Source organism: Petromyzon marinus, chromosome 14, assembly GCF_048934315.1.
Source record: "Petromyzon marinus isolate PM22_M1 ecotype Great Lakes invasive population chromosome 14, UKy_Petmar_22M1.pri1.0, whole genome shotgun sequence".
NCBI lineage: Eukaryota > Metazoa > Chordata > Hyperoartia > Petromyzontiformes > Petromyzontidae > Petromyzon > Petromyzon marinus.
Window position 1 is genome coordinate 11,825,813 of NC_133680.1, and position 23,971 is coordinate 11,849,783.

Consider the following 23,971-nt stretch of genomic DNA (forward strand, 5'->3'; position numbering starts at 1 on the left):
GTTGTTGTAATGTACAATATCCAACGTATCCGTTTTACTCTGAAGCAGTAGTAATTGCTGTGAGCATGTCGTGTTATGCAATCCCGATGTCTATTATTTTAAAGCTTTAATGGGAACAGGTAAAACGGTGCGTATTTTTTTGTTTTACCACTTGCAGACCAATATTAAGTTGGTGTTTTATGAGACGTACGTGAAACTGAATTGCTCACACATAACACTGCAGTGCAATTTTGCTTTAGTAGCACAGCGGGAGAGGCAAGCAAGCTCATGCAATCCTTGCACAGCCCATCGAGGTAAGCTGAACTGTGAATGCCTCATTGTAATATCGTTAACAACTTAACTTTCTAAAAATAAACACAAATGCCAGTTTATTTACCTAGCAACACGTCACTGAGTCTGATGACTATTGCCAGCAGGATCCTGTACTGCCATTTTCTTTAAACTATGTATTTTCGCAGGTAATTCGCGTGTGCGAGGAAACTGGAGTGTCTGGGGAAAACCGTTCATATGTGAGGGGATAACACTTGGAAATCAGACAGGTCAAGAATGCACTGCCATCTTCAGCAACCTTAGAACCCAGCAGGTCTCTTAAAGAACGATCAAATATGCGTGGTTCACAAATGCTGCCGACAAAGTGCCAGAATACAGGCGTGCATCATCGCTCCTGGAAATGAAGGTCACGTGATACGCACTACGGCGATGCTAGGGAAGACGTCACCGGTATTAGTTGCCGAAACATTTCTCGTTGCGAGACATGCATTGGTCCCAAATCTGAACAATTCTCACTGCTGCTTCTGCCACGGTGGGCATCTCGGATTGCAAAGTCTCATCGCATCAAGGGGCAGAGGTTACAAGACTACCAAAGATTGAGTGCTTTTTCGACTGGGGTGTTTTTAAAAATTAATATTGCAACAAAACGCGAGCCTGGTACATTATGCCTAAGGACTTGAGTGGAGATGTACAGAGAATCCGGTTAAATGGGGACCCCGCTTAGGGGGTGGAGATGAAGATTTATATGGGGAGGAAAGACGGGGGGGGGAGAGATAACTAACGTACTAAGGAAATACTAAGGATAGAGGGGTTTGAAGACCAGGGTTCTTAAGCGCAAATTTCTATCAGGCCACATCACAAAATTGCCATGTGCTGGCAGACCATGTGACGTGGTCTTGCCAGGACTTCATGGCGTCCGTACATCACCAATCTATGCACATCTTCTCGCCAGCTCTCTCATGTCCATGCTTCTTCATCCAGCTCTCATCTCGCTGATCTGTATATCTTTATATCTCGGTGGGCCATATTCATTGGCGGCCATAGCTGGACGGACCACTCCCACGATCCTTTGAGGCGCTGCAGTTAAAGAACTCTGCTCTGGACCAGGAGTCGGCAACCAAAATAACAAGGGCCATTTTTTTCGATTTCTAAAAAAACTCAATATTTCAAGGGCATGTGAATACGAGACCGTCCTTAATAAATAATGTCACGAAGCAGTCCTTAAAGAGCCACAGGTAGCCGACCCCTGCTCCGGACCAATAGATGTTCATCAAACACACTTCAACAAACTTTTTTTAAGTTATACTCTTTGGTTCTATTGGGTAAAGTCACGTAGGTGAAAATAAAATGACAAAAAATCACGACGTTTCGGCCACAACACAAGCGGCCTTCATCAGGTGAAGGGACGAGCCTGTCTGGAGGACAGCGCTGGAGTGGAAGAAGCCACGCTTAGATCACAACCTTTAAGCTGTGTGAGAAGATAAAGAAGACCAAGCGCCTTGACAAAGGAATTAGCATATAATTTACCATTGAAATGGCTCATTGAAATAGCTAAGTTAAGGTATATTATTTGTTAGACAGAAAATCTGTCACTATGCCATTGCCATACAAATGTTGCCATAGTCGCTCAGAGTAAGAGCGTTTACAGTGGCAATTACCCACAACAATTATGCTACACTTGCCCAAGTTTCCACGGCCTTAAGAGGTGATCTTTAAGAAGTAACCGCTGAAATTTGCCATTTCACTGTATGTGCTGATGCCACGTTGGCTTAACAACAAGTGTCGATGTACAGTGCGCACAATCTAACATTTGTTGTTTTGCACATTGAGCTTCACACCAAGGTGAGAATAGACATTTTCATCACTCAATGGCCTATTATGTGCGCATTCTATAAAACCGACTTGCAATTACCTTGCTCAAGTGGTGCTGCAGGTACGAGTAACACCCCGGTTTAAGTCGGGGATGCGTTCCTGGAATGTACAACGACGAATATCGAAACGTCAATCGAAGCGATTCACAGGGTAAGGTGGTGGAGACGAAGGCTGAGAGGCGACGGTTAACGGGAAAGGACGGGCGATGCCGTCAGCGGCGTGACCGTGGGTTGAGGCGACGCTGATTGGGTCGCGGTGCTCATAAGGTGACGACGAATCTGTGACATGACGTAAAAGTGGGGGGGGGGAGACGTAAATCGGGGTATTACTGTACAAGGGGGTGGTGCAGCTGTCTTGTGACCCCCCATTTCATTCTATATAACTTAATAATATTTAAAAGAGGAATGAATATGGAAAGGGAAAAATGTCAGGGCTGAATTAATAGCAGGGGTGGGGGGGGGGGGGCGGTCACAAGACATGTGGACCACCTTGTACAATATTTATTTCAGAAGCTCTGCAGGAATTTTTGAGCTCACAAAGATATACTTGTACAGCTGTAATATACATCTCTCAATGTAATATCAACAACAAACTAATATATGTTTTAATGTTGTTTATCCAGGATAGCTTCACTAATGGCTCTTTTTCAGCATACTCAAAGAGTGGAGGTACGCTCAAGGTGTAATAGGCTGTCACACCGGACTTGCAATCCAGAGCTCGCCAGTTTGATCTGCCAGAGCAGTAGTTGAACAACAACAGGGCAGATTTCTTAAATCACCTCACCTCTCTTGAGCCAGCAGTATAAATGTGTAGGCCAAATTCAAGATGTCTGGCCATCCAAAATACCCTCTAGCGGGTCTCTCTAAGTGCTCCCTCTATGTATGTATACATGTTTAACTTCTTTCGCACCATACGTAGCCAACCACGTTAATCAGAGATGCCTCTAATAGAGGCCCTTCTGCCGGCAGTGGCACGAACAGGTAATTGTAAGTAGTCTAGGCAAATTCACAACGAGAAATTTAATGTAGGAGGAAATCAGTGTGCCAAGAAAACACAACTCGAAAATGTAGGCAAATCTCTTGAGATGCATTTAATTGATCATGTCCCCATGGTTTAAAAGAGCATATTGATAGGCAGGAAGACTATTAAACATTTTTTATTTTACCAGCTAAATAGCTCTTTTTCAGAAGTGACTTGGCCACAAATGATATCTCAACAAAGTCGCTTATCATGTGGACATTTATAGCAGCCAAATAAACGAATGTTTCTAAATGTGGAGGGAAAAACCAGAGGACCACGCGACCACGGGGAGAACATGCAAACTCGAAATATACATGAGTCAGGGTCGGGATGGAACCCACCACCTCCTGCATACCAGGCGATGGAGTAAACATCTCGCCACCACAGCGTCCGATGTGGTGGCAAGATAGTAAGACACCTGAGCAATACTTAAATACAGCACACGAGTGTGTTTAGGGACTGCACACATCAAATATGATAATGCTGCATATTGTAAGACAGCTTGCAGTAGAGTGTATTGATACATCATTTTATCAATGCTGTCCTATTGCTATAAGCATAAACTTACCAGCTCACTTGTTCAATAAATTGAATTCTGCATTTAAAACTACAGTACGTAACCGCCAACAGACTGCTACAATGTCTCATTCGCAATAGACGTGTGTGTGTGTGTGAATCAAATGAGAAGGAAAGTGAACAATCGTGTAAAGCTGAGGATGTAACTGTCCATCAATGTATTGGATAATTAGGTAGGTAAATGAAATAAATGGGTAGCAACTTGTTGCCACTAGGAATAAAAGAGACACGATGATGACACTTGAAAGCGACACTGCCGGTTACGGAATGCTGCACTTACCCAGCGGACAGGGCATTAACACTAGATTGGGCTGAAAACATATTGTTACAGTACCATCATGGCTGGAAGAGTCAGTGTAAGTGCTCATCTCCATTAGCTGCCCTGGACCGATCGGGCAATACCACACTCCTAATGTGGAGACCATAATATATCTAACATTACCTATTACTGCACTCAAAGTGCACAATATTTGTGCTGATGGGCCCTATGGTGTTTGTGGATGGCTGTTTTCTGTAACAGGGAGGCAACCAATGGGTCATTAGTATAACATGTAAACCAATGAGACTGAGAAAGTAATAACTGGTTTAGGATTTGCCTACTTAAATTAATGCCGTTGAAAGTCACCGGTCCATATACATTCAGTGGGGTTTTTGGACCTGGATGAAACTGTAATTATGTTTTGGTGAACACAATCATCTGTCTATGCATTTATTTAAATACAAAAATGAAAAACATTCGAGCAATTTTGATTTGAAGCTTTCGTGACTGCAGGAATCCATACTCTTTGGTTCTTTCGGTAAAGTCACGTAGGTAGAAATAAAATAAAACAAATCACGACGTTTCAGGGGCGCAACACAAGCATCCGTCATCAGGACGCTTGTGTTGCGCCTGAAACGTCGTGATTTATTTGATTTTATTCGAGCAATTCTCAAATGGTCATGGCATTTTTTCCAGCATGCTTCACCAAGCTGGTCGGCGCGGGTTCATGAAAGGGGCAGGACAAGAATCTAATTGACTGCTGATGTTAGCCGTGGTTGGGAATCGAACTCGAGTCAGCGGATTCGTAGCAAGCCATGCTAACCACTGTTCCAATGGTTCCACCCACTAGATTAAAAGACATCTGTACCACTCTCCACAGGCACTCGCATATTGTTTGTTACGACAGTACTTGCCAAACTGTTTCCACTATTACAGAATGGCTGCACCAGCTCCGTCTTTATTGACACACTCACTGAGATTAAGATATGAAGTTCAACTCCAGCTAAAGTGCCCGTAATCCACCCCCAATCCTCTTCACTCACATACGGATCTAGTCTCAGAACGTAAAGTGGTTAATATAGTCCAGCGCATTGTCAATTCACATGCCAGTCAGTGTGGCTTGAGACGGTGGGGGGGGGGCAGCACTGGTTGAGGTATCGCTCCCCCACCGCTGGAATTGAGCTCCAGCAGGCCACATTGATAGTGCAGTGCGCTCACCACTGTGCCACAATTCCACCCATCATAGCTTAAGCGGTTTTGAAATCATCAGATAGCATTAAGCAGATACAGGCTAATTGGAAGAAACGTCGAGGTGGGGGGGGGGAGTTTTTGGCACTGTATTATTTATTTGAATGTGTTATCTTTCTTTATTATATTATTCGTGACTCCTCCCGAGAATGCAGACTGGTCAGTGTAACCCTGATGTGAAATCACCATCTGTGCTTCCACTGTGTTGTTATGGTTCATGAAAACCAAATAGTGTCGGGTAGGGCAAACATAAAAGCGCGTTTACAATACCAAGAGGCCACGACGACTACCAACACAGTCCCTTGAATTTTTATCTCCATTTTTGTAGGCATCTTCACTCAACTACTGTGGTTATTGACATAATACACAACATCTGTTTCTGTAATGTACGAAATTAAGTTAAAACATGAATAGCCAATCCCGGTCATCAGATGAAGGTCTCAATTCCCACGCCACGTTGTTCACGTTTTTTTTATTCACCATACTTCATCATGCTGATCAGTGCGAGTTGGTGAACGGGGGTGTGGAGGAAGGGCAAGCCCGGTACTGTATAGCCGTGCCCAGGAATCAAACTCGGGTTGCCAGGTTCATAGTGCAACACCTACGATTAGCACGTTTGGAGCTGTGCTCAAAATAAATACATGCAGCACGCTAACCACTACGTCGCCCATATCTTGTATATGCGTGGGGATATAAAGTATATGTCTGTTGATATATTTGGAGAATTTTAACAAAACACAGAATGTGTTAATGAACTGATATAAGCTCTGATTCCTTCTTACCTTTATAATGCCATTCGAATAGAAACTAGCATTAGCAATAAGTTCCTGTGCCAGAGGAATTTTTTTTTTTATCAGCGGTGACATTTTAAAAACGTTATCTTTAGCATAATGGCAATAACAATCTGTCTGAATGTGGACAGGGGGCCTGGGGTAGAGACAGGGTAAATTGCATTGCAAGCATTTAATATGTCACGGCATGGGCAATTGTGAGATCGCAGTACCTTTCCTGCCTAATAAGATAACGAAATGAGGTGGCTTCCTGACGGGGAAAAGCGAACACACATCCTAGAGCACTGATTCAGCACCACAGAGAACGCAGCTCCAAATGCAAGATCCCACACTCGATTAAACTGGGTTCTCAAGTGCAGTGACTTTATGGCCTGAGCCTAGTCAGCAATGATCAAACATAGCAGCGTATTAATAGCACTTTGCACTGCATTTGTTCCTTCCCAGCTTTCATAGATTGCTTTTATCACAAAAATTACGTAGATAACACATAATCTGTTCGTCTATCCAGTTAAAAGAGACACTTTTAGTAGTTAAGGTAAGATAAGCTCCAGTACTTCTGGTAAATGCCCTAATCTGATGTGCATCTCCACAGAACGTAGGTGCGCTAGGAAGGGGGCAATGATTACCCCTGGTGTCGAGATGCACATAGCACAATGTGCTACAGTCGTGTTATGGAACGTCAATTCTTTGTGACTACAAAAATATGAAAAGTGGAGCATGGTAATCAACACAGCGAATGCTCTTTATGTATTTAAACGTGTGTACAATATACAATATCTGTTTATAAATGTAATGCCTTTGTTGAATATTGTAGAAGAATAATTATCATCATTATTTCTAACATCAATCTTACCCAGAGTATAATGGTTGTCTTTAGGACCACAAACTTGTGGTAGTTGTTACGTGTTATTTCAGTCTAACTGAAAAGACTCAAGACACCAACTCCTCTGCAATGAACCCCTGCCACACTGCACCACGAGTCGAAATTTCGTGTAAAGATTCACAGCTCGGTTCATCCACCTCCAAGGGCTCTCTCTCTCTCACCTTCCCTGCAAATAAAATCCCAAGCCCGGCCCTTTCCTTCACGCAGTCTGCTACGTTCACTTCATCAAGTCCGCATGCGCATCGCGATGCCAACCAAAGTAGTGCTCACGATGAAAATCGAGGGATAGTTTTTCAAGGCGCGTTATGAAGTAGCAGTGCTGTGCAAGCAAGTGGGGTTGTGGTGGGAAGGGTTCCACTGAATCGGGAACGTCACAAGTTCAAATCCTGGTCGGGGATCGGCTCGGCACATACCCTCCTCCTGGATTTTATATATACATCAAAAGATGAGGAGCAATTTGTGGGAAGTTAACAGTAGTTATCCCATGCATACATTTGTCTCTGTCACGTAAATGTGGACTTTTCAGCATCGACTCAGGGCCACGAACAGAGATGAGCACCGTCCTGTGCTATTGGCGCATAGAGACACTCAGACTCTGAAGCGGGGTTAGGCGATATTAATTATGACAATTTGGCAAGGTGAATAATATGCTAATTATAAAAAATACGACACAACTAGCAACCCACACGTCGTTTGGACGTGACTGTCCGTCCGTCCTTCCCAGCCAACAAAACGTTTTAATCTTATATCGAGCCCTGTCTTTCTGCACTTTCTTCTTGCCTGCGATGTTCTGTAAATCGCAATGTATGGTAAACTTCTTCCGCAGTCTACGTAGCCAACCGTGCTAATCGGAGGCGCTCTGTCTCGCTTTGCCTCTGTTTCTGTTTCTCTATTATTGTCCCCTCTGCTACCTCTCCCTCCCCGGCTCTAAATTTCTCTCCCCCCTCCGTCCACGGTATGTCACTCAATTCCCTCCCACATCTTTACCTCTAGTTCCTCTCTCTCACCTCTCACCCTCACTCTCTTTATTCACACCTCTCAATCTCTCGTCCCTCTCCCTAATCCTCTCTCCCACTGCTTGTCACGTCCCCTCACTTTCCTCTTTGCGTTTTGCTCTCTCTCTCTCTTTCCTCTCTGTTTCATGGCCCTTTCACTCTCTCCCTGCCACTCCCTTCTCTGGACATGTGAAATCTCATTGGATTCCTCCAGCATGAATACATATTCTGATTCTGTTTCTGTCCCTCTCCACCAAGAGCTTTATAGCTCATCGGATTCCTCCAGCACGAATACGTATTCTGACTCTGTTATTCTGATTCTGTCCCTCTCCACCTCGTCTTCCCTCCTCTTTCTCCCTCCCCCAAACTCCCTCCCCTATCTCCTCTTTCGCATTCACGTGGGATCCACGCCAGGGTGGAGGTTGCGGTGGGGGGGGCGGGGGAAGGGGGAGGGGCGTGACGCGAGCATGCAGGAATCAGGCTCACGCATGTGCGATGCGGCTGGCGTCATCGCACGCATGTGCGCGGTGACGTCACCACTGCGTACGGCGCACTTGGCCGCTCGCCAAAGCAGGCAGACAAGAATCCAGGCAGGAGTCCAGACAGGAGTCCGGCCAGAAAACGTGTTTTATTTCTACTCTAGCGTGATGTTAACAACGCAGACGGCTGCGTATTTCGTTTTGCACATTGTACGATTTGGATTGACCAATACGCACTGACCAGTATGGCTAGGCATGGGTTAAAAGCGGCTCCAAGACCGACAGACACATTGTGGGGAGGAGACCTTTATCCATTGATCGATTGGGAATTGCTGAAATGTGTTAATTTGTTTAATAAAATGTTTATGAAAGATCATATCCGGTGTGTAGCCAGTGGTGGACATTCCACATTCCCAAGGCAGAGTCCAAGCTTCTCAAGAGACAGTCACTTTAATTTCACATCCTTGAATTCTAAACTGATGATGCTTCCTTCGACACAACCACGGCATCCTGCTAAGGAAGCACAGCGTGCTCCTTGCACAGAACCTGGTGACATGGCGGTGGTGACATTTGGGGCAGTGACATGGCCCAGCATCAGCGCATTTGTACCGCTTGTTGTAGGGGTGAGCGGTTCGAGTCTGCAAGGCAGCGCTGGTTATTCCTGCGGGAGTAATGAACCCTTTCCCGTTCCGAGATGTCTGCAAAGTTGCAGGGTGAGTCCCGTTCACCGCTGAATCTTGGAAAGCGAAAGCGGAGAGCCTTAATTTTATTTTGAGAGGCGCAGCGCCGCTGTTTTTAAATAAATTGTACTGTACTCACCGCGGAGAACTGTAGTGACACGCACTCTATTATAACTGGTGCCAAACTGTGCCACATGCCCTGCCCCATGGCCTATTACTTCCGAATTCATTCAGATTCGATTCGATTCCAATGACGTACACGTTGGCAAAAATTGGAACACATTCGGGAGAAAAACCGATGACGCACGGGTACACTGAACACGCACGTCATCGGAACAGGAACGGGTTAACTGTAAAAAAAAAGCGTGCCGCCTCTGTCACGTGAAATATGACACGTAGTCATCTGACTATCAGTGCGCCGGTGTACATTTTTTAAGATTTCCTGCAAATCACTCAATTTGAATTTCAAGTAGCAACACCGATTTCCCCCCCCCCCGCCCCCAACATACGCGGACGCTACTGCAGACCTTTGTCTGCGCAACATAGTGCCTGCGTGGCAGCCCTGCGTTGCGCTACACGACTGGCGCAAATAGCAAATGTACTAATGGTCTCGTCGGCTAAAAACAATCGTTATGCTCATGATATGTGCATCGCATAGTGCCTATGAGAATAACATGTTTGTAGGTACTTTGAACTTATTTCGCACTGTACGTAGCCAACCGTGCTCATCGGAGACGCGAACGATGATGACTATACGAACGATAGCGACTGTACGAACGATAGCGACTGTACGAACGATAGCGACTATACGAACAATAGCGACTATACGAACGATAGCGACTATATGAACGATAGCGACTATACGAACGATAGTGACTATACGAACAATAGTGACTATACGAACGATAGCGACTACGAACGATAGCGACTATACGAACGATAGTGACTATACGAACGATAGTGACTATACGAACAATAGTGACTATACGAACGATAGTGACTATACGAACAATAGTGACTATACGAACGATAGCGACTATACGAACAATAGTGACTATACGAACGATAGCGACTGTACGAACGATAGCGACTGTACGAACGATAGCGACTATACGAACAATAGCGACTATACGAACGATAGCGACTATACAAACGATTGTGACTATACGAACGATAGTGACTCTACGAACAATAGTGACTATACGAACGATAGTGACTATACGAACGATAGTGACTATACGAACAATAGTGACTATACGAACGATAGCGACTACGAACGATAGTGACTATACGAACGATAGTGACTATACGAACGATAGTGACTATACGAACGATAGTGACTATACGAACAATAGTGACTATACGAACGATAGCGACTACGAACGATAGCGACTATACGAACGATAGCGACTATACGAACGATAGTGACTATACGAACGATAGCGACTATACCAATTGTTGTAAATTATGATGCATCATTATTATTACTTGTATGATCTTGGTGATGAACCAGGGCGCAGGCTCCAGGCGCTGCTGAGCAATCACATCCCTGATGGCCACCTCCAGGTCCCCGTGGTCAGGGGTCGGGGGATCCACCCCAGGGAAGAGGTCCGAGATGATGCTGTTGAAGAGCGCAATGTCGTGCGAGAGGAACTGCAAAGACAAGGGGAGGGCACGATGGCACGCTCTTTCTTTCACCTCCCCAGGTGCCCATGTGACTTGCGAGCATGGCTGGCAGCCGGCAATAAGAATGCCCAGGTCATGAATAATTGTCTTTGGAGTCGTGATCATACCTTGAGATAAAAACACAGAGGTCATGCACTCTCTTAGAGGTCAGTACTAACAGCAGGGTTCCACATCGATAAACAAGCACGTGTGAGGCAATCGCCATCCAGCACTAATAAAAGGAGGAGGAGTTGTGCTCACAACAAGGAGCAGGGCACCACGCTCAGTGGGGAGCACAGGTGATGCATCTGCCGCTCACGTCAGTCAGTTAACGCAGCGTGATCTCCTGCCAGCAGTGAGCCTTCGACACTTCACGTGGCCTCAAAGTGCCCCTGGCCCGGCACAAGGACGGCGCTGATAGTCGTCAATGGAGAATGGCGGATGTCGTTTGTTGTTGTTGTATTCAGACACGTCCGTGCACATTTGTTGTATAGGGGTTTGCGTGTGCAAACGTGCAAGTGTGTGTAAGTGTTGTTATGAAATCGCTATCTGTAATAACGTATAGTTAGGCGTATTACTTTAATAAAATACGTACGAATTAATAAAGGAGTAAACAGGGATATGTTCGCAGCATCGCAAGCAAAATAAAGACCTTCTAAAAATAACCCAACTTGCTTTAAGCTTCATCGCAATGCCTCCTTCGTCTCATTACCCTGAGCTCTCACACCCAGCCTCGGCATTCACATTCCATTTACACACCAAACCTTCGCCAATTTGGGGCAATTTTATAGGTCTCTCTGTTTCTCCCGACCTAAGAATTACTCCGCAAAGGAGGTCAGGTCACGGGAAGCAATGCACTCACTGGAAACTGTACCAATGTCATTAGGTACGTGTGCACGTATCGGTAATCTGACCGACGGAAAATAATTTCAGATAACCGCCTCAGAAAACCTGTTGGAAACTATTTCAACGCTTCAATAATGGAAAATGATGGTTTTCTTTATTTTCTCTATACTTAGTTATAAGTTTAGAACAAAGCATTGGTCTTTGTAGATAGTAGTATAGTAGTATCTAGATAATCATGATTGTAATTTAACCCTCCACTCTTCCACTCTGTGCCTAGTCATAGGATCAACTTCCATCACGAATGAGATCACGATTTCTCAATCCAGGGTGCCGCTGCACGTAAGTTGATCTCATCGCTCCATCTCCAACGGTGGTCATCCTCTCCGGCGTGAGCCCTTTATTTGGCTGCCATTCCATCGCAAACCTTGCTCAATGAAAGACGGTTTCAGAAATACCCAGAAGTAATCTTCCTCATGTACGTGTATGCCTACAAGCGTAAAGTAACAGCACCGTTGTCAGTGCATCATGCTCCAAGGTTAATTCATGACCACACACACACTCAATGAGCGGGAAGTGTTTTACGAACTTTGCCTAGGCATCTCCTAGGTTGACTTAGCCTGTAATGAGTACTTCGGACAGTGTGTGGACATCAGCACTAGAGGACACAGGCAGTCAGAGTTGTGTTGGTTACACCACCCCCTTAATAGCTGCTCACTAACAACACTGCCAGAGCACCTACCATGTGGTTTGCTTCTACATTGTACGATATTCCCTCGTTATTCGCGAGGAATACATTTCAAAGATGCTCGTGAAACGTTTTGTTATGAATTACCTTAAATAAATACATAAATAAGCTACTAAATACGTGAAAATTATCTCATCACTTTATCTCTCGTCACTTTATCTGATCACGTGATCTCATCACTTTCTTTTTCTTCATCTCCATTGCAGCAGTCGCGTGTAAAGCTCCAGATGGGAATTGCGGGTAGCCAAAATCGCGGATAGCAAGTTCGTGAATAACGAGGGAATACTGTACATGTAAATACTCTACCTGAATATGGTCAACTCACACTGTGTGGCTCCAGCAAGTCTCCCCCCCCCCCCCCCACTCACTCCCTGTAACTCCACTGACAGTGGTGGGATTGGGATTCAGTTCTGGCCACGGGAAGGTGCCAAAATCTTGTCTCTAGGATATTTCATTGGAACTGTTAGCACGTAGCCAAGCTTATCATCTTCCACCGCTATTAATCAGACTGACAGGAGTGCCCTAACTGATGTCACTGTTCCTATTACTCACATTTCACCATCCTCCAGGGTCTGCAGCTGAACAAAAGGATATCCTGGAGGAAATCTTAGATTTTGTTCCTTCATTCATATATAAGTGTGCATAACTGTGACATTTAAATTGTTGCACCGTATCACAAAATCAATGAAATGATTGATGCGTCCAAGCCAGCGCGTGCAAATTAGAAATAGATCTCTTGCAGGTGATTATAAATAACTTTTAGTTTTTAATGGCACATTTTAGGCTGCGTTTGAGGACCACAAGGCACTAACTAGAACAATGCAAATAAGTGGGTGCACAGGGACGCTAATTGATGGCTCTAGTAGAATCCCGTCAGCAGAGTTAAGTTGAATATTGTTTAATGAACAAACGTTAACCCTTAAATGCCACAAACAGGCAGCTTCCTTTTTTTATATTTTACTCGCTTTACTACCCAGTTTCGCCCGGGACTTGGATTCTTGTCTTGGACTAATACACGGCCTACGCGGAGGGTGGGGGATGTGTGACGTCAGCAGGCACACTGCGTGACGCTGCCGCATGCGGGTGACATCACAGATGTGACGTCACCGCTCACTTGCCGTGCAAAATATATCCATTATTGCGCCCCCCCCAAATACAAAAGTCTATTTTTATACTTTTTGCATTGTGTACAGTCTGGAAGCTACCCACATGCCAAATTTCAAGCTTGTTGCATGTTGGGAAGTATGCTAAACATTGAAAACAGATGCACGTATTCACAAATTTCCCCTTTTTTATATATATAGATGAGACTGTATCCAGGCTCGAGGACATGCAATGGCAAGGGCTACACTTTCAAGGTTGTTGGCAACTTTCAAACAGTGGTGGACATTCTACATTGCTATGGCAGGCTTTACGTAGAACAAACCACTATTGTCTTCCTATCGTGCTACTGATTTGGTTGTATTCCGAGATATAATGGGTAGAATAAAACCCTGACAGGAATTTGAACTCGCAAGCATCCAATTGTGTGCCAAATCACAGTCCCACCCAGCCTGAAATTAATTTCCACGACACCCAAAGATGGTCCATTGCATCAGTCTTGTTCATCAACGCACTTGAGTGCCAGTTCTTCTCAGCAGCAGACTCTCTTGGATTGTCATTTCAGTGCTGTTTGCCGAGGGTTTGCTGATGGAATCAGCTGGCTACTGGGTGTAAACGATTCACGGTCAAAGCCTTTCGATGGATTATCTACGCTACCATTTTTTGCCGATATAAAAATTTGGGGGAAAAAATGTGCCATAGATATAACTACTCAACCCGAGTTATTATTGCCTTTGCGCTGTTCGCCTTTTGCCGTTCTCTGGTCTAACACTGGTGAGACAAGGCCATAATGGAGACTGTCTCCGATGTAGGCCAATCACTTTCAAAGACAATGCAAACATTATCACAGCACGTTTGTTTGCATGTTTTACCACAAGCTTGATGCGGTTAATGTATACTTGATGCAATAGGCGTCTATTTGGTGTTTGAATATCTTACCACCGGTGTTATTGTCGGAAAAGGGTAAGGCCTATTCCTTGGTCATTGATGTGATGGATTGTCACGGTTCAGGTCAAGGATTTGATTAAAGAATGAATATTTGTTTTAACATTGCTATGAATGGTGGCTGGAGAGATGATCCGAGTACATTATATGAAACACATTAATTGATGTATTACTCCACCTCTACTTGTTACCCACGTGTTGCTTAACAATGAACCCTAAATATTTTAAAGTGCCTTTATCTTTATACCAGTTTAAGATCCTAAGATGCGAAAAACAATCCTAGCATCTTTGTCAGACGTCAACAGTGAACAATTAATACCGTAATAATGTCTTGTACGATTCTGCTATCCATCAGTAACTGCGAGTCTTACACATCAATGCCTGTGACGACACAAGTCCTGATTCAGTTCTCCAAATAGACCCGGCAAGCGATCGTTAAGGCTGTGTTACAAAGCAAACAAGGAGCTGTAATATCGTTTGGTACATGTACAGAACGTGCACGGGGACTCTGAATGTTCTTCTCTCGCTTTGTTTTTAGGAACACGATACATTGTCAAGTGCATAGAGGAAACTCCGCATATAGAGCAACATCCCTGTTGTACTACGAATTGAAACCTCACAATTGAATCAGGCGCTTTAAACCATAAAACCTGTCGCCATATTTCACTGCGCGCCATACCCATGCGTATGCGAAAAACGCGCATGCTTATACTGTCTCGCGGAAACGCGCGCCACCAAATTCTCCCCCCCCCGCCCCCGACGTGGTAACATTCGTGAGCGCAATGGCGTGCGGCGACAACCTTCCCCCCCACGAAACCGCCTCCGCGGGAATGCTCACCTTGGGCAGATTGACGTCTGTGATGGAGCGCAACACCAAGACCTCCTCGCTCTCCTCAGGGAATTTCAGCTTCAGGTTCCCGGCCGCCGTGAGAACGGACTTGACAGCTCGCATGCCATAATCGTAGTGGTGCTGGGAGGACAGCTACCGCAGGGAAGCGGAGCCAGCGGTGAGAGAGGCAGGTTATGGGAATCAACGTTATGTCTATTCAAAGACAAAGATCCCTCACGTAGCCCTAACAGACTGTTGGGGCAAGTGGTGTTAGCGAGCAGCACCTATGAAGGCCGGCACGGGACATGACGGGGAGGGGGGGAGTGGCCAGCACCACGCCCGGCCAACTTTTTTTCCCTAGAGTCGATGTTTACACACCACGCAAGGTACTCATTTGAGGCTGAGTCGAGCTAGGGGAGGCCCAGGACCGGTATAGATAATCGTCACTGGGAATCGAACTCGGGTTGCTGGGTTCATAGCGCAGCGCGCTAATCTCTACACTACCGTGTGTATATATATTTATATATCTATACATATGAGGGGCATCAACGGTTGAGAGGCATGTATGAAAAGCAGTTGCCGATTTGCCTTTCAGCATCTGTATGTCATGGAATTAATTTGAGTACATCTTGCATCCGGGGTTGGTGCTGTTGCGGAGTGCTTGACTCACAATCAAAAGGTTATGAAATTTAAACCCCAGTCAAGAGGTCAAGTCAGACCTTCGTTCCTCCCAGGGGGTCATTAAAATAATTTCCCAACGTGGGATGCCAATGGAATGTGGAAAACCCACCAAAGAACAGAAGTGCCTATCACATATTTCAGTATGGAGACCTCCATTTTGTGTCTCCACAAACACAAAAAAAACTGTTTTCGTCTATCACCCCATTGGATTTCCGGACCGAAATTATCCAGCAGCATTTGTTTAAGCAATAAACACCTGTAACCAGTTTTGACCTTCTGGGTCTCATCAGCAGTCAGGCTTGTTAATACATGCTGCTGGGTTGCCAGATGTTATTGACAGTAGCTGCTCCATCTGAACGACAGGGCCCTGTTCAACACAAAAACAATATTGCAAACAGGGAAAATCAAGCCCGCAGCTACTGATGTTATTAATGGGACTAGTCAACCCTCATTGATTTTGGATGAACTTCCTGTTACAGCACTGCACGGATGGGGACAACCGAACTACCATCCAGATAAACAAAGAAAATACGCAACACACGAGCCAAATAGGCTGGTTTAATGTCACCTGTTCTGAGCACAGGCGGTAGGTGGCAACCACCTTGGCTGCAAGACTGCGCGCGTTCACAAAGCCCATGGAGAAGAGGGAGATCTCAGCGATGAGAGTGTAGTCTGGCACCATCATGGCCACCGTCCTGAAGAGAACCTGAAAAACACCATGTTTCATTGCAGTGTTAGCGGTAAGGCCTGCTTGTGCGCACGTTTGCAGCAATCGGTTATCTGTGGCGTGGTGACGTGCATCCCGTAATAATAATTCCCCTTTTTTCTGGCAACAAATCTGAAACCTTTTTACAAGGATGGCGTCATCTGGTCGAGCACCAATTAGGTCGAGGCTCAAAAGAAAGCCGTCCCTTGGTGTGGACCAATCAGTTTCAAGGACAATGCATATATTATCATGTTTTTTGTTTGCATTTTGACTGCAGGTATTGTGGTTTATGCAGACATGAATCCTTGTAAAAAGGTTTCAGTTTTGTTGCCAGAAATAAGGGGAAATACCCTATTATTACATTTTGGTACTGACAAAGGAGGTCTAATGATGATGAAGGTGCATCCTGTAGTTGAGCACTTGATGCAAGGCTGCCCGAGCCCGTAGATTTCATCGTGCACGAGACCCTAAACTGCTGAGCTGCAAGGTGGTCAGCATTTTCGGCGCTACAGCAAGTCGAATTTTGTATTAGTTTGTGTCAATGATGGCTCACCCAACGGGGGCCAGCATAGCATGGGCTGCTCGGCCAAGCAAGAGTCTGTCTTGTTCATTAAATTAACCATTCTCCGAAGACAAAAAAAAAGTTTTCCCTTTACTCACTAAGAACTCTCGCACAGTGAAGTAAGAGTTTATTTAAATCTAAAACATGTTAGGGAAGCGACCCAGTGAGTGATGTTCAGCTCTGCCTCATTAAATCCTTGCCAGTCACATTTAAAAGAAGAATGCACACGAAGGCAGCTGGTGGCCATGTAAAAATTATCCATCTGGAACTGCACAGCAAATCGAGCGGCAATTAGATCAAAACAGGGACAAATGCTTGTGTCTTGGGTTCAGTAAATCATCATTTTACTGCATGTCAAAGTAAGTGTGCTCATCCTCAAACAAGCATTTGACTGCATCCATATCTGTTGGTGTGCTTGGCCCGATGATGGAAACTCCACATTCACACGGCAGAAGGCATTCTTTCCGTACGACAACCATTCGTAACTGCCCACAAAATATTGTTCAGTCTCTTTCGGCACCTCCGATTAGCACGGCTGGCTACGTGCGGCGCGAAAAGAAATTCAACAAACATTGACCTCAAACGGACAGCTCGCATTTGAACTTGTAACCTTCCTATTGTGAGTTGAGGTGTCTCCACACAGGACTGCCCGTCTTCCACTATTTCCTCAGCGCAGATCTAACTATTGCGCCACAACTATCGAAACAAAGAAAAAATAACGTCCCTTGTGCAGCCTAATGGGCTGTTGGGGAAGCTGCTGCTGCTGCTGTTGAGCACCGATTCAGTGCAGATATCCATGCAAAGGTGTGGTGCGGCAAGCTCATACCCAGAAGCACTTTATCTTCCCAGCGCTGATGTTTAACACCACAACGGATACTATTGTTTTTGTTATTACCAATAATTACGCTTGTTCAGCCAGGAATGCATCCGAGTCTCATGACTATTTCAGGAGGTTTTCATAGTAAAACTAAAAAAAGCTATTTTTTTATTTTACCAGGTAAGGCCCACTGAGCTATGAAGCTCTTTTTCAGAAGCAACCTGGCCACAAATGATAGCTTATCATCATGTGGACATTTACAGCAGACAAATACTCTGAATGAATGCTGATTATAAATGTGGAGGGAAAAACCGGAGGACCTGGGGAAAAAATCCACGCGACCAAGGGGAGAGAGACATGCAAACTTCAAATATACAGGCGCCGGGGTCGAAACTACGACCTCCTCCATAATACGACCTCCTGCATACTCGGCGAGGAAGTTAACATCTCGCCCCACAGTAGGGGCAATGATGGCTGTGTCGTTAACAATTGAGTAATTTCGGGGTATTTTGTTTAAAAACTAGCATGGCAAATGTTGACAATGCTGCTGGCACACAATAAATGGCCTACTCTTGAGTATTATGTCACCGGATCTTCAATGTGTACTGTGTAATGGTTAACTAGCAAACCGCACATTCTTTGGACGGAAACGTCCGTCCTTGTCTTCCTCTGAACGTGAGCGTCCTTTAGATGTGACCATGACAGGGGAAAGGGTAGAAATATAAAAGCAATCGATAACGTGCAACCAGCCAACCAGCCAGCCAGCCAGCAAAGCTTGAATTAAATAATATGCAGTCGTATGTTACACCAACATTATTAAGCAGGGTAGTCACTGGATTCGAACAATGCATCTCAGTGTAGTATTTAAGAATGATGAGACATGGTCCATTCCAGATGCCATGCAATTATTGTATATGTCTGACGCAAGACGAGGTTAACATACTCATTTATTGAATGTCTGACATAAGACGAGGTTAACATACTCATTTAAGTGTTACCATAGAGGGGGCCCGAGACAATGTCAGAAACCATTTGCCATGGGTGTTATATCCTTGGTTGGTTATTGAACTCAGCTTTGGATGAATTTGCTTGAACTGCACACTTAATGTTCACCCCATACAAACGCACACACTATCCCTTTGTCGCCGCCAAAGACAAAGATCCCCGTATAGCCTGAATAGGCTGTTGGGGCAAGTGCTGTTAGCGAGCACCTCTGAAGGCCGGCATGGCACACGAGGCGTTGGGTGGACAGCACCACACCCGGCCGCCTTAGTCTCCAGATTCGGCGATGTTTACACACTGCACCAGGTACTCATTTGAGGCCGAGTCGATCTAGGGGAGGCCCAGGACCGGCTCAGATAATCGTCGCTAGCATTGGCCGTGAGCGGGAATCGAACTACACTACCGCTACCCCACCTCATACACATTCAGACACATCTACGTATAAGCCTGCAAAAAAACGCGAGTTTCAATTCAAGCTTAATGATTATATATCTTGCATTAAAATGTGCCTCTCTTGACAATGCTTCAGCCATGTATGAATGGGAGCACAAAAGTGGTGTCTCCCTTAGGATATTCACAGCAACATCAGAACACATTTATGAGACATTTTCTAACATTTTGATTGCAGGATTAAAGGTATAAACATAAATTGAGACGGTATTAACCATGTCAGATTCGCTGACAACAGTCACTCAAACAACCAATAAAAATTAACTGAAATATGTTGAACATGTACCCTCCTTATTGTGAGTTGAAGTGCCTCCCCACAGCACTGCCCATCTTCCACTATTTCCTCAGCTCAGATCTAACTATTGTGCCACAACTCTCGATACAAAAACAAAACTAATGTCCCCATGATCATGAAAATGGCAGAGCCCTTTACTAGATATTAATTTCAACCAAATATCCCCAAGACCAAAGCACCTGGTTAAGACTCATTCCCACAACATTTTGGGACAAATTGGGTGATGTTGACATATCACGGGATGAGTGGCAATATGTCAAAGGGCGAATGTTCAGTTAAAATTTAACTTTATAAAACACAAATTACCAAAATGCAAAGGAAGCATTGAAAGATTAAATGCACTGCACGTCATGGAGACAATGTAGAGAAATGGTTTCATCAGGGTCAGTCACCGATTCTATTTAAGGTTATGGATCGCTCCTCATGTCTTATCTTAGAAAATATATTGCATATACTCTGTGCTTAATTTATGGCGTAAATACTTGCCTTTTTGCACTCACATCCAAAATCTGCAGTCAAAAGGCATAGATTTCCTGCAATACTCCGATAAAACTAAACTAAAACTATTTTTTTTATTTTACCAGGTTAGTCCCACTGAGCTATATGGCTGTTTTTCAGAATCTACCTGCCCACGAATGACAGCCCAATGAAGTGGCCTATCATGTGGAAATTTATAGCAGGCAAATTTTTTCTTTTAATTTAAATGTCGAGGGAAAAACCGGAACACCTGGAGAAAAATCCACGCAACCACGGGGAGAGAGAGAGACACGCAAATTCCAAATACAGACATCTGGGTCGGGATCGAACCCACGACCTCCTGTAAACCATACGAGGTTGTTAACATTTAATTACGTGTGTACCCATATAATTAGGTACACTAGAGTTGATCGATCAACAGGCCACTTGCAGTGGGATAAAGTGTAAGCACTCTGAGCTCTCCGAGACGTCTGACAAGCGTGGACGGATAGACCGATTACCAACTACATGGGGCGTCTGGAGCGTGTCCCAGTGGAGGCCCTTCCACCAGCAGTGGCGCGAGAAAGCAATTGCAGGGCTACACCTTTACCTGTTATAGGAATACGTAAGCCTATTGGCTCCGTTTAATATTCAGATAATGCGTGCATAATCAGAGTACGCTCATTGTGCTCATGTGCAGCTTCGAAACGATGTGCAGTTTTAGAGAAACTAATTTCCACGTTGAAGGCACCAACGCATGCCTGACCAGCGGATGTTAATCCTCCTGCATACCAGGCGAGGTAGTTAACATCTTGCCACCGCGGCGCCCCTGCCATGGAGGGACGGTTGGCACACCACTGGGCTTGTAACCCAGAAGCCGCCAGGTCCTTCTACACTCCCGGCGCGGCAGCTGAAACAATGTGCGAGTCTTTTGAATCCCTCTGTTTCCGTCTGCTCAGTCACATAAATGGACAGGTCATTTGTGGTTGGATAAAATGTGGACACTCCCACCGATGCAATATCTGCTTATACGCGTCGACCGAATCCACTACAAAAGGGAAAGCTTGAGCTAGCTCTGATGGAGGCCTTTCCGCTAGTAGTGGCAATGTGCAAGAAATCGCACGGCTCCACTTTTACTTTTTTTACTCCGTCTAAAGACCATGTTGCTGGGTTTGCCTGTCTAACAAAGGGCTGCTCAACACAACCAAATTCACGCGTGGCTCTGCAACTCGCCACTTTGTTTAAAAAAGCTCATTGAAACTCGGTTGACTGTGCATGCAACACGCGCTCCGATTGGATCGGGCTGCGAGGCCGTCAATGTAACTTGTGCTCTCTCGTGCCTGAAATGTGTTTATGCATTCGTCCGTCCGTCACGCGCGGTCAGCGTAGCGCCGTCGCGCCAAACGTGTGACCCCTTGCGACGGCATTCACGTGAACTGCTCTCGGCTGCCATACGCCGGCATCTCGAGTGATTTTGTTTGGTCCGCGGATCACGACGAGGAGGGGCGATCAAGGCGGGGACGGCGCCATTCACCTCGAGGGTCGCGGTTCCGATTCGAACGCCGACCGACAACCCCGAGTGCGCAATTCGCTGCAGGAGTTTGCGCATCAAGATGGGGCGACGTGTTCACAAAGTGACACAGCCGTCTCCCTCGAACTGAGCTCTCTCGATGTCACCATTGCAGATGCAATGGTGACATTTCTGACGAAGTAAAAACCATCGGAAGTTTACGCATGATGGCCAAGAAGTGTTTGATAAATAAATAAATTGGACTAAATCATGGGACCTCCTTTGCCAGTACCAAAATATGAGAATAGGTTTTCCGCTTTTTTTCTGACAACAAAACAGATGTTGAGATGTTAAAACACCAAACTGAAACATTTTACAAGGAATAATGTCTGCATTAACAGAATGCAAACAAAAAAACATACTCTGATAATATATGCGTTGTCTTTGAAACGGATTGGTCCAAAAGGGGTCCTCTGGTCTAACACCGTTTGAGACGAGGCTCGAAAGAAAGCTGTCTCTGGTGTGGACCAATCAGTTTCAAAGACAATGCATATATTAGAGTTTGTTTTTTGTTTGCATTCTGACCACAAGTATTGTGATGCAAATGTAGGTAAAAAAGTAAAACAAACCGTTTGTAAAGGTACAGATTCTGTAACTGCTTTCTCACGCCGCTGATAGCAAAAAGGACCTCGCTGCCAGACGGAGTTCTAGAGCGCCACCCTAAGCGAGTATTTAGCCTCCTCTTACGCGTCGGCCTTAAAATATTGGAAGCGGCGATTACCCGGACATTACTCCGACCCACCGAGAGTGACCTGCCCGTTGACATGTGGTGCACCCATTTGACCTGCAGAGGCGGCAGGATTGAGTAAACCTGCACACTTGTTTCAACTGCTGCACAAAGGAGATCAAATCAGCGGACCTCAGGCCTGCACGTCCAACGCGCTCACCATCACGCCCACAGCCAGTCAGTAATTTGCAAATATATATATCCGTGCAACATTTAAATAATGCAGCAATGGTACATTTGAAGAATGTAGCGTACAAGAAAAGTTGGCGCAATTTAAGTAACACAATGCATTGCACAGCATGACCCCGGTTTAACCTGTTGGCACAAAGCTATTGTGGAAACAGGTGCATTATCACCAAGGCACACAGCAGCCTTATTGTGCCCATTGGTCACATTACAACAACACAGATGTGGGTACACGTGCTGGTTACGGTGCAATTATCTACTAAAACCAAACACGCCCCTTTATTTTATAAAACTTCACGTTGATTTTTTTTACAGAATTCAAATGCCACGAAATATTACTTTTTGCTTGACAGCAGCATTGAGATACACTTAGTGAATGCGATAAATACATGCTCCAGCACTAATAACATAAGGTTCTTTGGCAAAATAAGTTATTTTTCTTCTTTGACATATCTGCACAACAGTTAAAGTTATCATCAGAAATGCTGTTTTGATGTTTAACAAGGAAGTCACACAGGCAAGCATCAGACCTTCTCCAGCCTGTCACACGGTTCCCTATGTCTTGCCTTCATTTGGCTCCATTAGTCCTGGTAACCGTCACAGAAGACTACAAAAAAATAATTTGAAGAGTCATAAATGTCAAGCCAACTTACAGTGGCCTACAGCATGAACATGCTTGCCTTCCACATCACATCCCCCCAGCCCTCCTGGGGGGGCAGGAGTGCCGTGGTGGCGAGATGTTAACTACCTCGCCCGGTTTGCAGGAGGTCGTGGGTTCGATGCCAACCCTGAAGCCTGCTGTATATTTGGAGTTTGCATTGTCTCTCACCTTGTGGTCGCAATGGATTTTACTCTGGGTCCTCCGGGTTTTCCCTCCAAAATTGAGAATCAACATGCGTTTAAAATATTTAACTGCAATACATTTTCACGTGATTAAGTCACTTTATTGAGTTTTCATTTGTGGCCAGGTCGCTTCTGAAAAAGAGCTTTCAAGCTCAGTGGGCTTTACCTGGTAAAATAAAAAAAACGAGTTTATAGTTTAATTAAGACCAAAGAGATACGAGTTGGGTTATTAAAAAGATGGGTTATTAAACAGAGCAATTAGTTTCATCGGCTTGGTTCTGTAGGTAAAGTCACAATGAATCCCTGCAGTCACGAACGCTTTAAATCGAAATTTAGTTTCATCATGTCATGTGCACAGATTACAATAACATTTTGAGAGAAAAAAAAAACACGCTGCCCATTATGGTCAGTTTTCTTAACATTTTTAAAGATAACAGCATTGCTCTTCATGTGCTTATTTCCCCCTGGCACA

At 44.9% G+C, this 23,971-nt stretch overlaps 1 protein-coding gene across 4 annotated transcripts in view; it reads right to left on the reverse strand.

Moving 5' to 3' along the window:
• Positions 1-23,971, reverse strand: part of LOC116942267 (dynein axonemal heavy chain 3-like) — an 859,832-nt gene that overhangs the window by 268,738 nt on the left and 567,123 nt on the right. For all 4 annotated transcript variants that reach the window (XM_032953964.2, XM_032953963.2, XM_032953966.2 and 1 more), the window contains 3 exons: positions 16,454-16,591; positions 15,214-15,357; positions 10,562-10,726 (listed from right to left, as the gene is read on the reverse strand). In XM_032953964.2, coding sequence (XP_032809855.2) covers positions 10,562-10,726; positions 15,214-15,357; positions 16,454-16,591 — 447 coding nt within the window. The remainder of the gene's footprint in view (positions 1-10,561; positions 10,727-15,213; positions 15,358-16,453; positions 16,592-23,971) is intronic.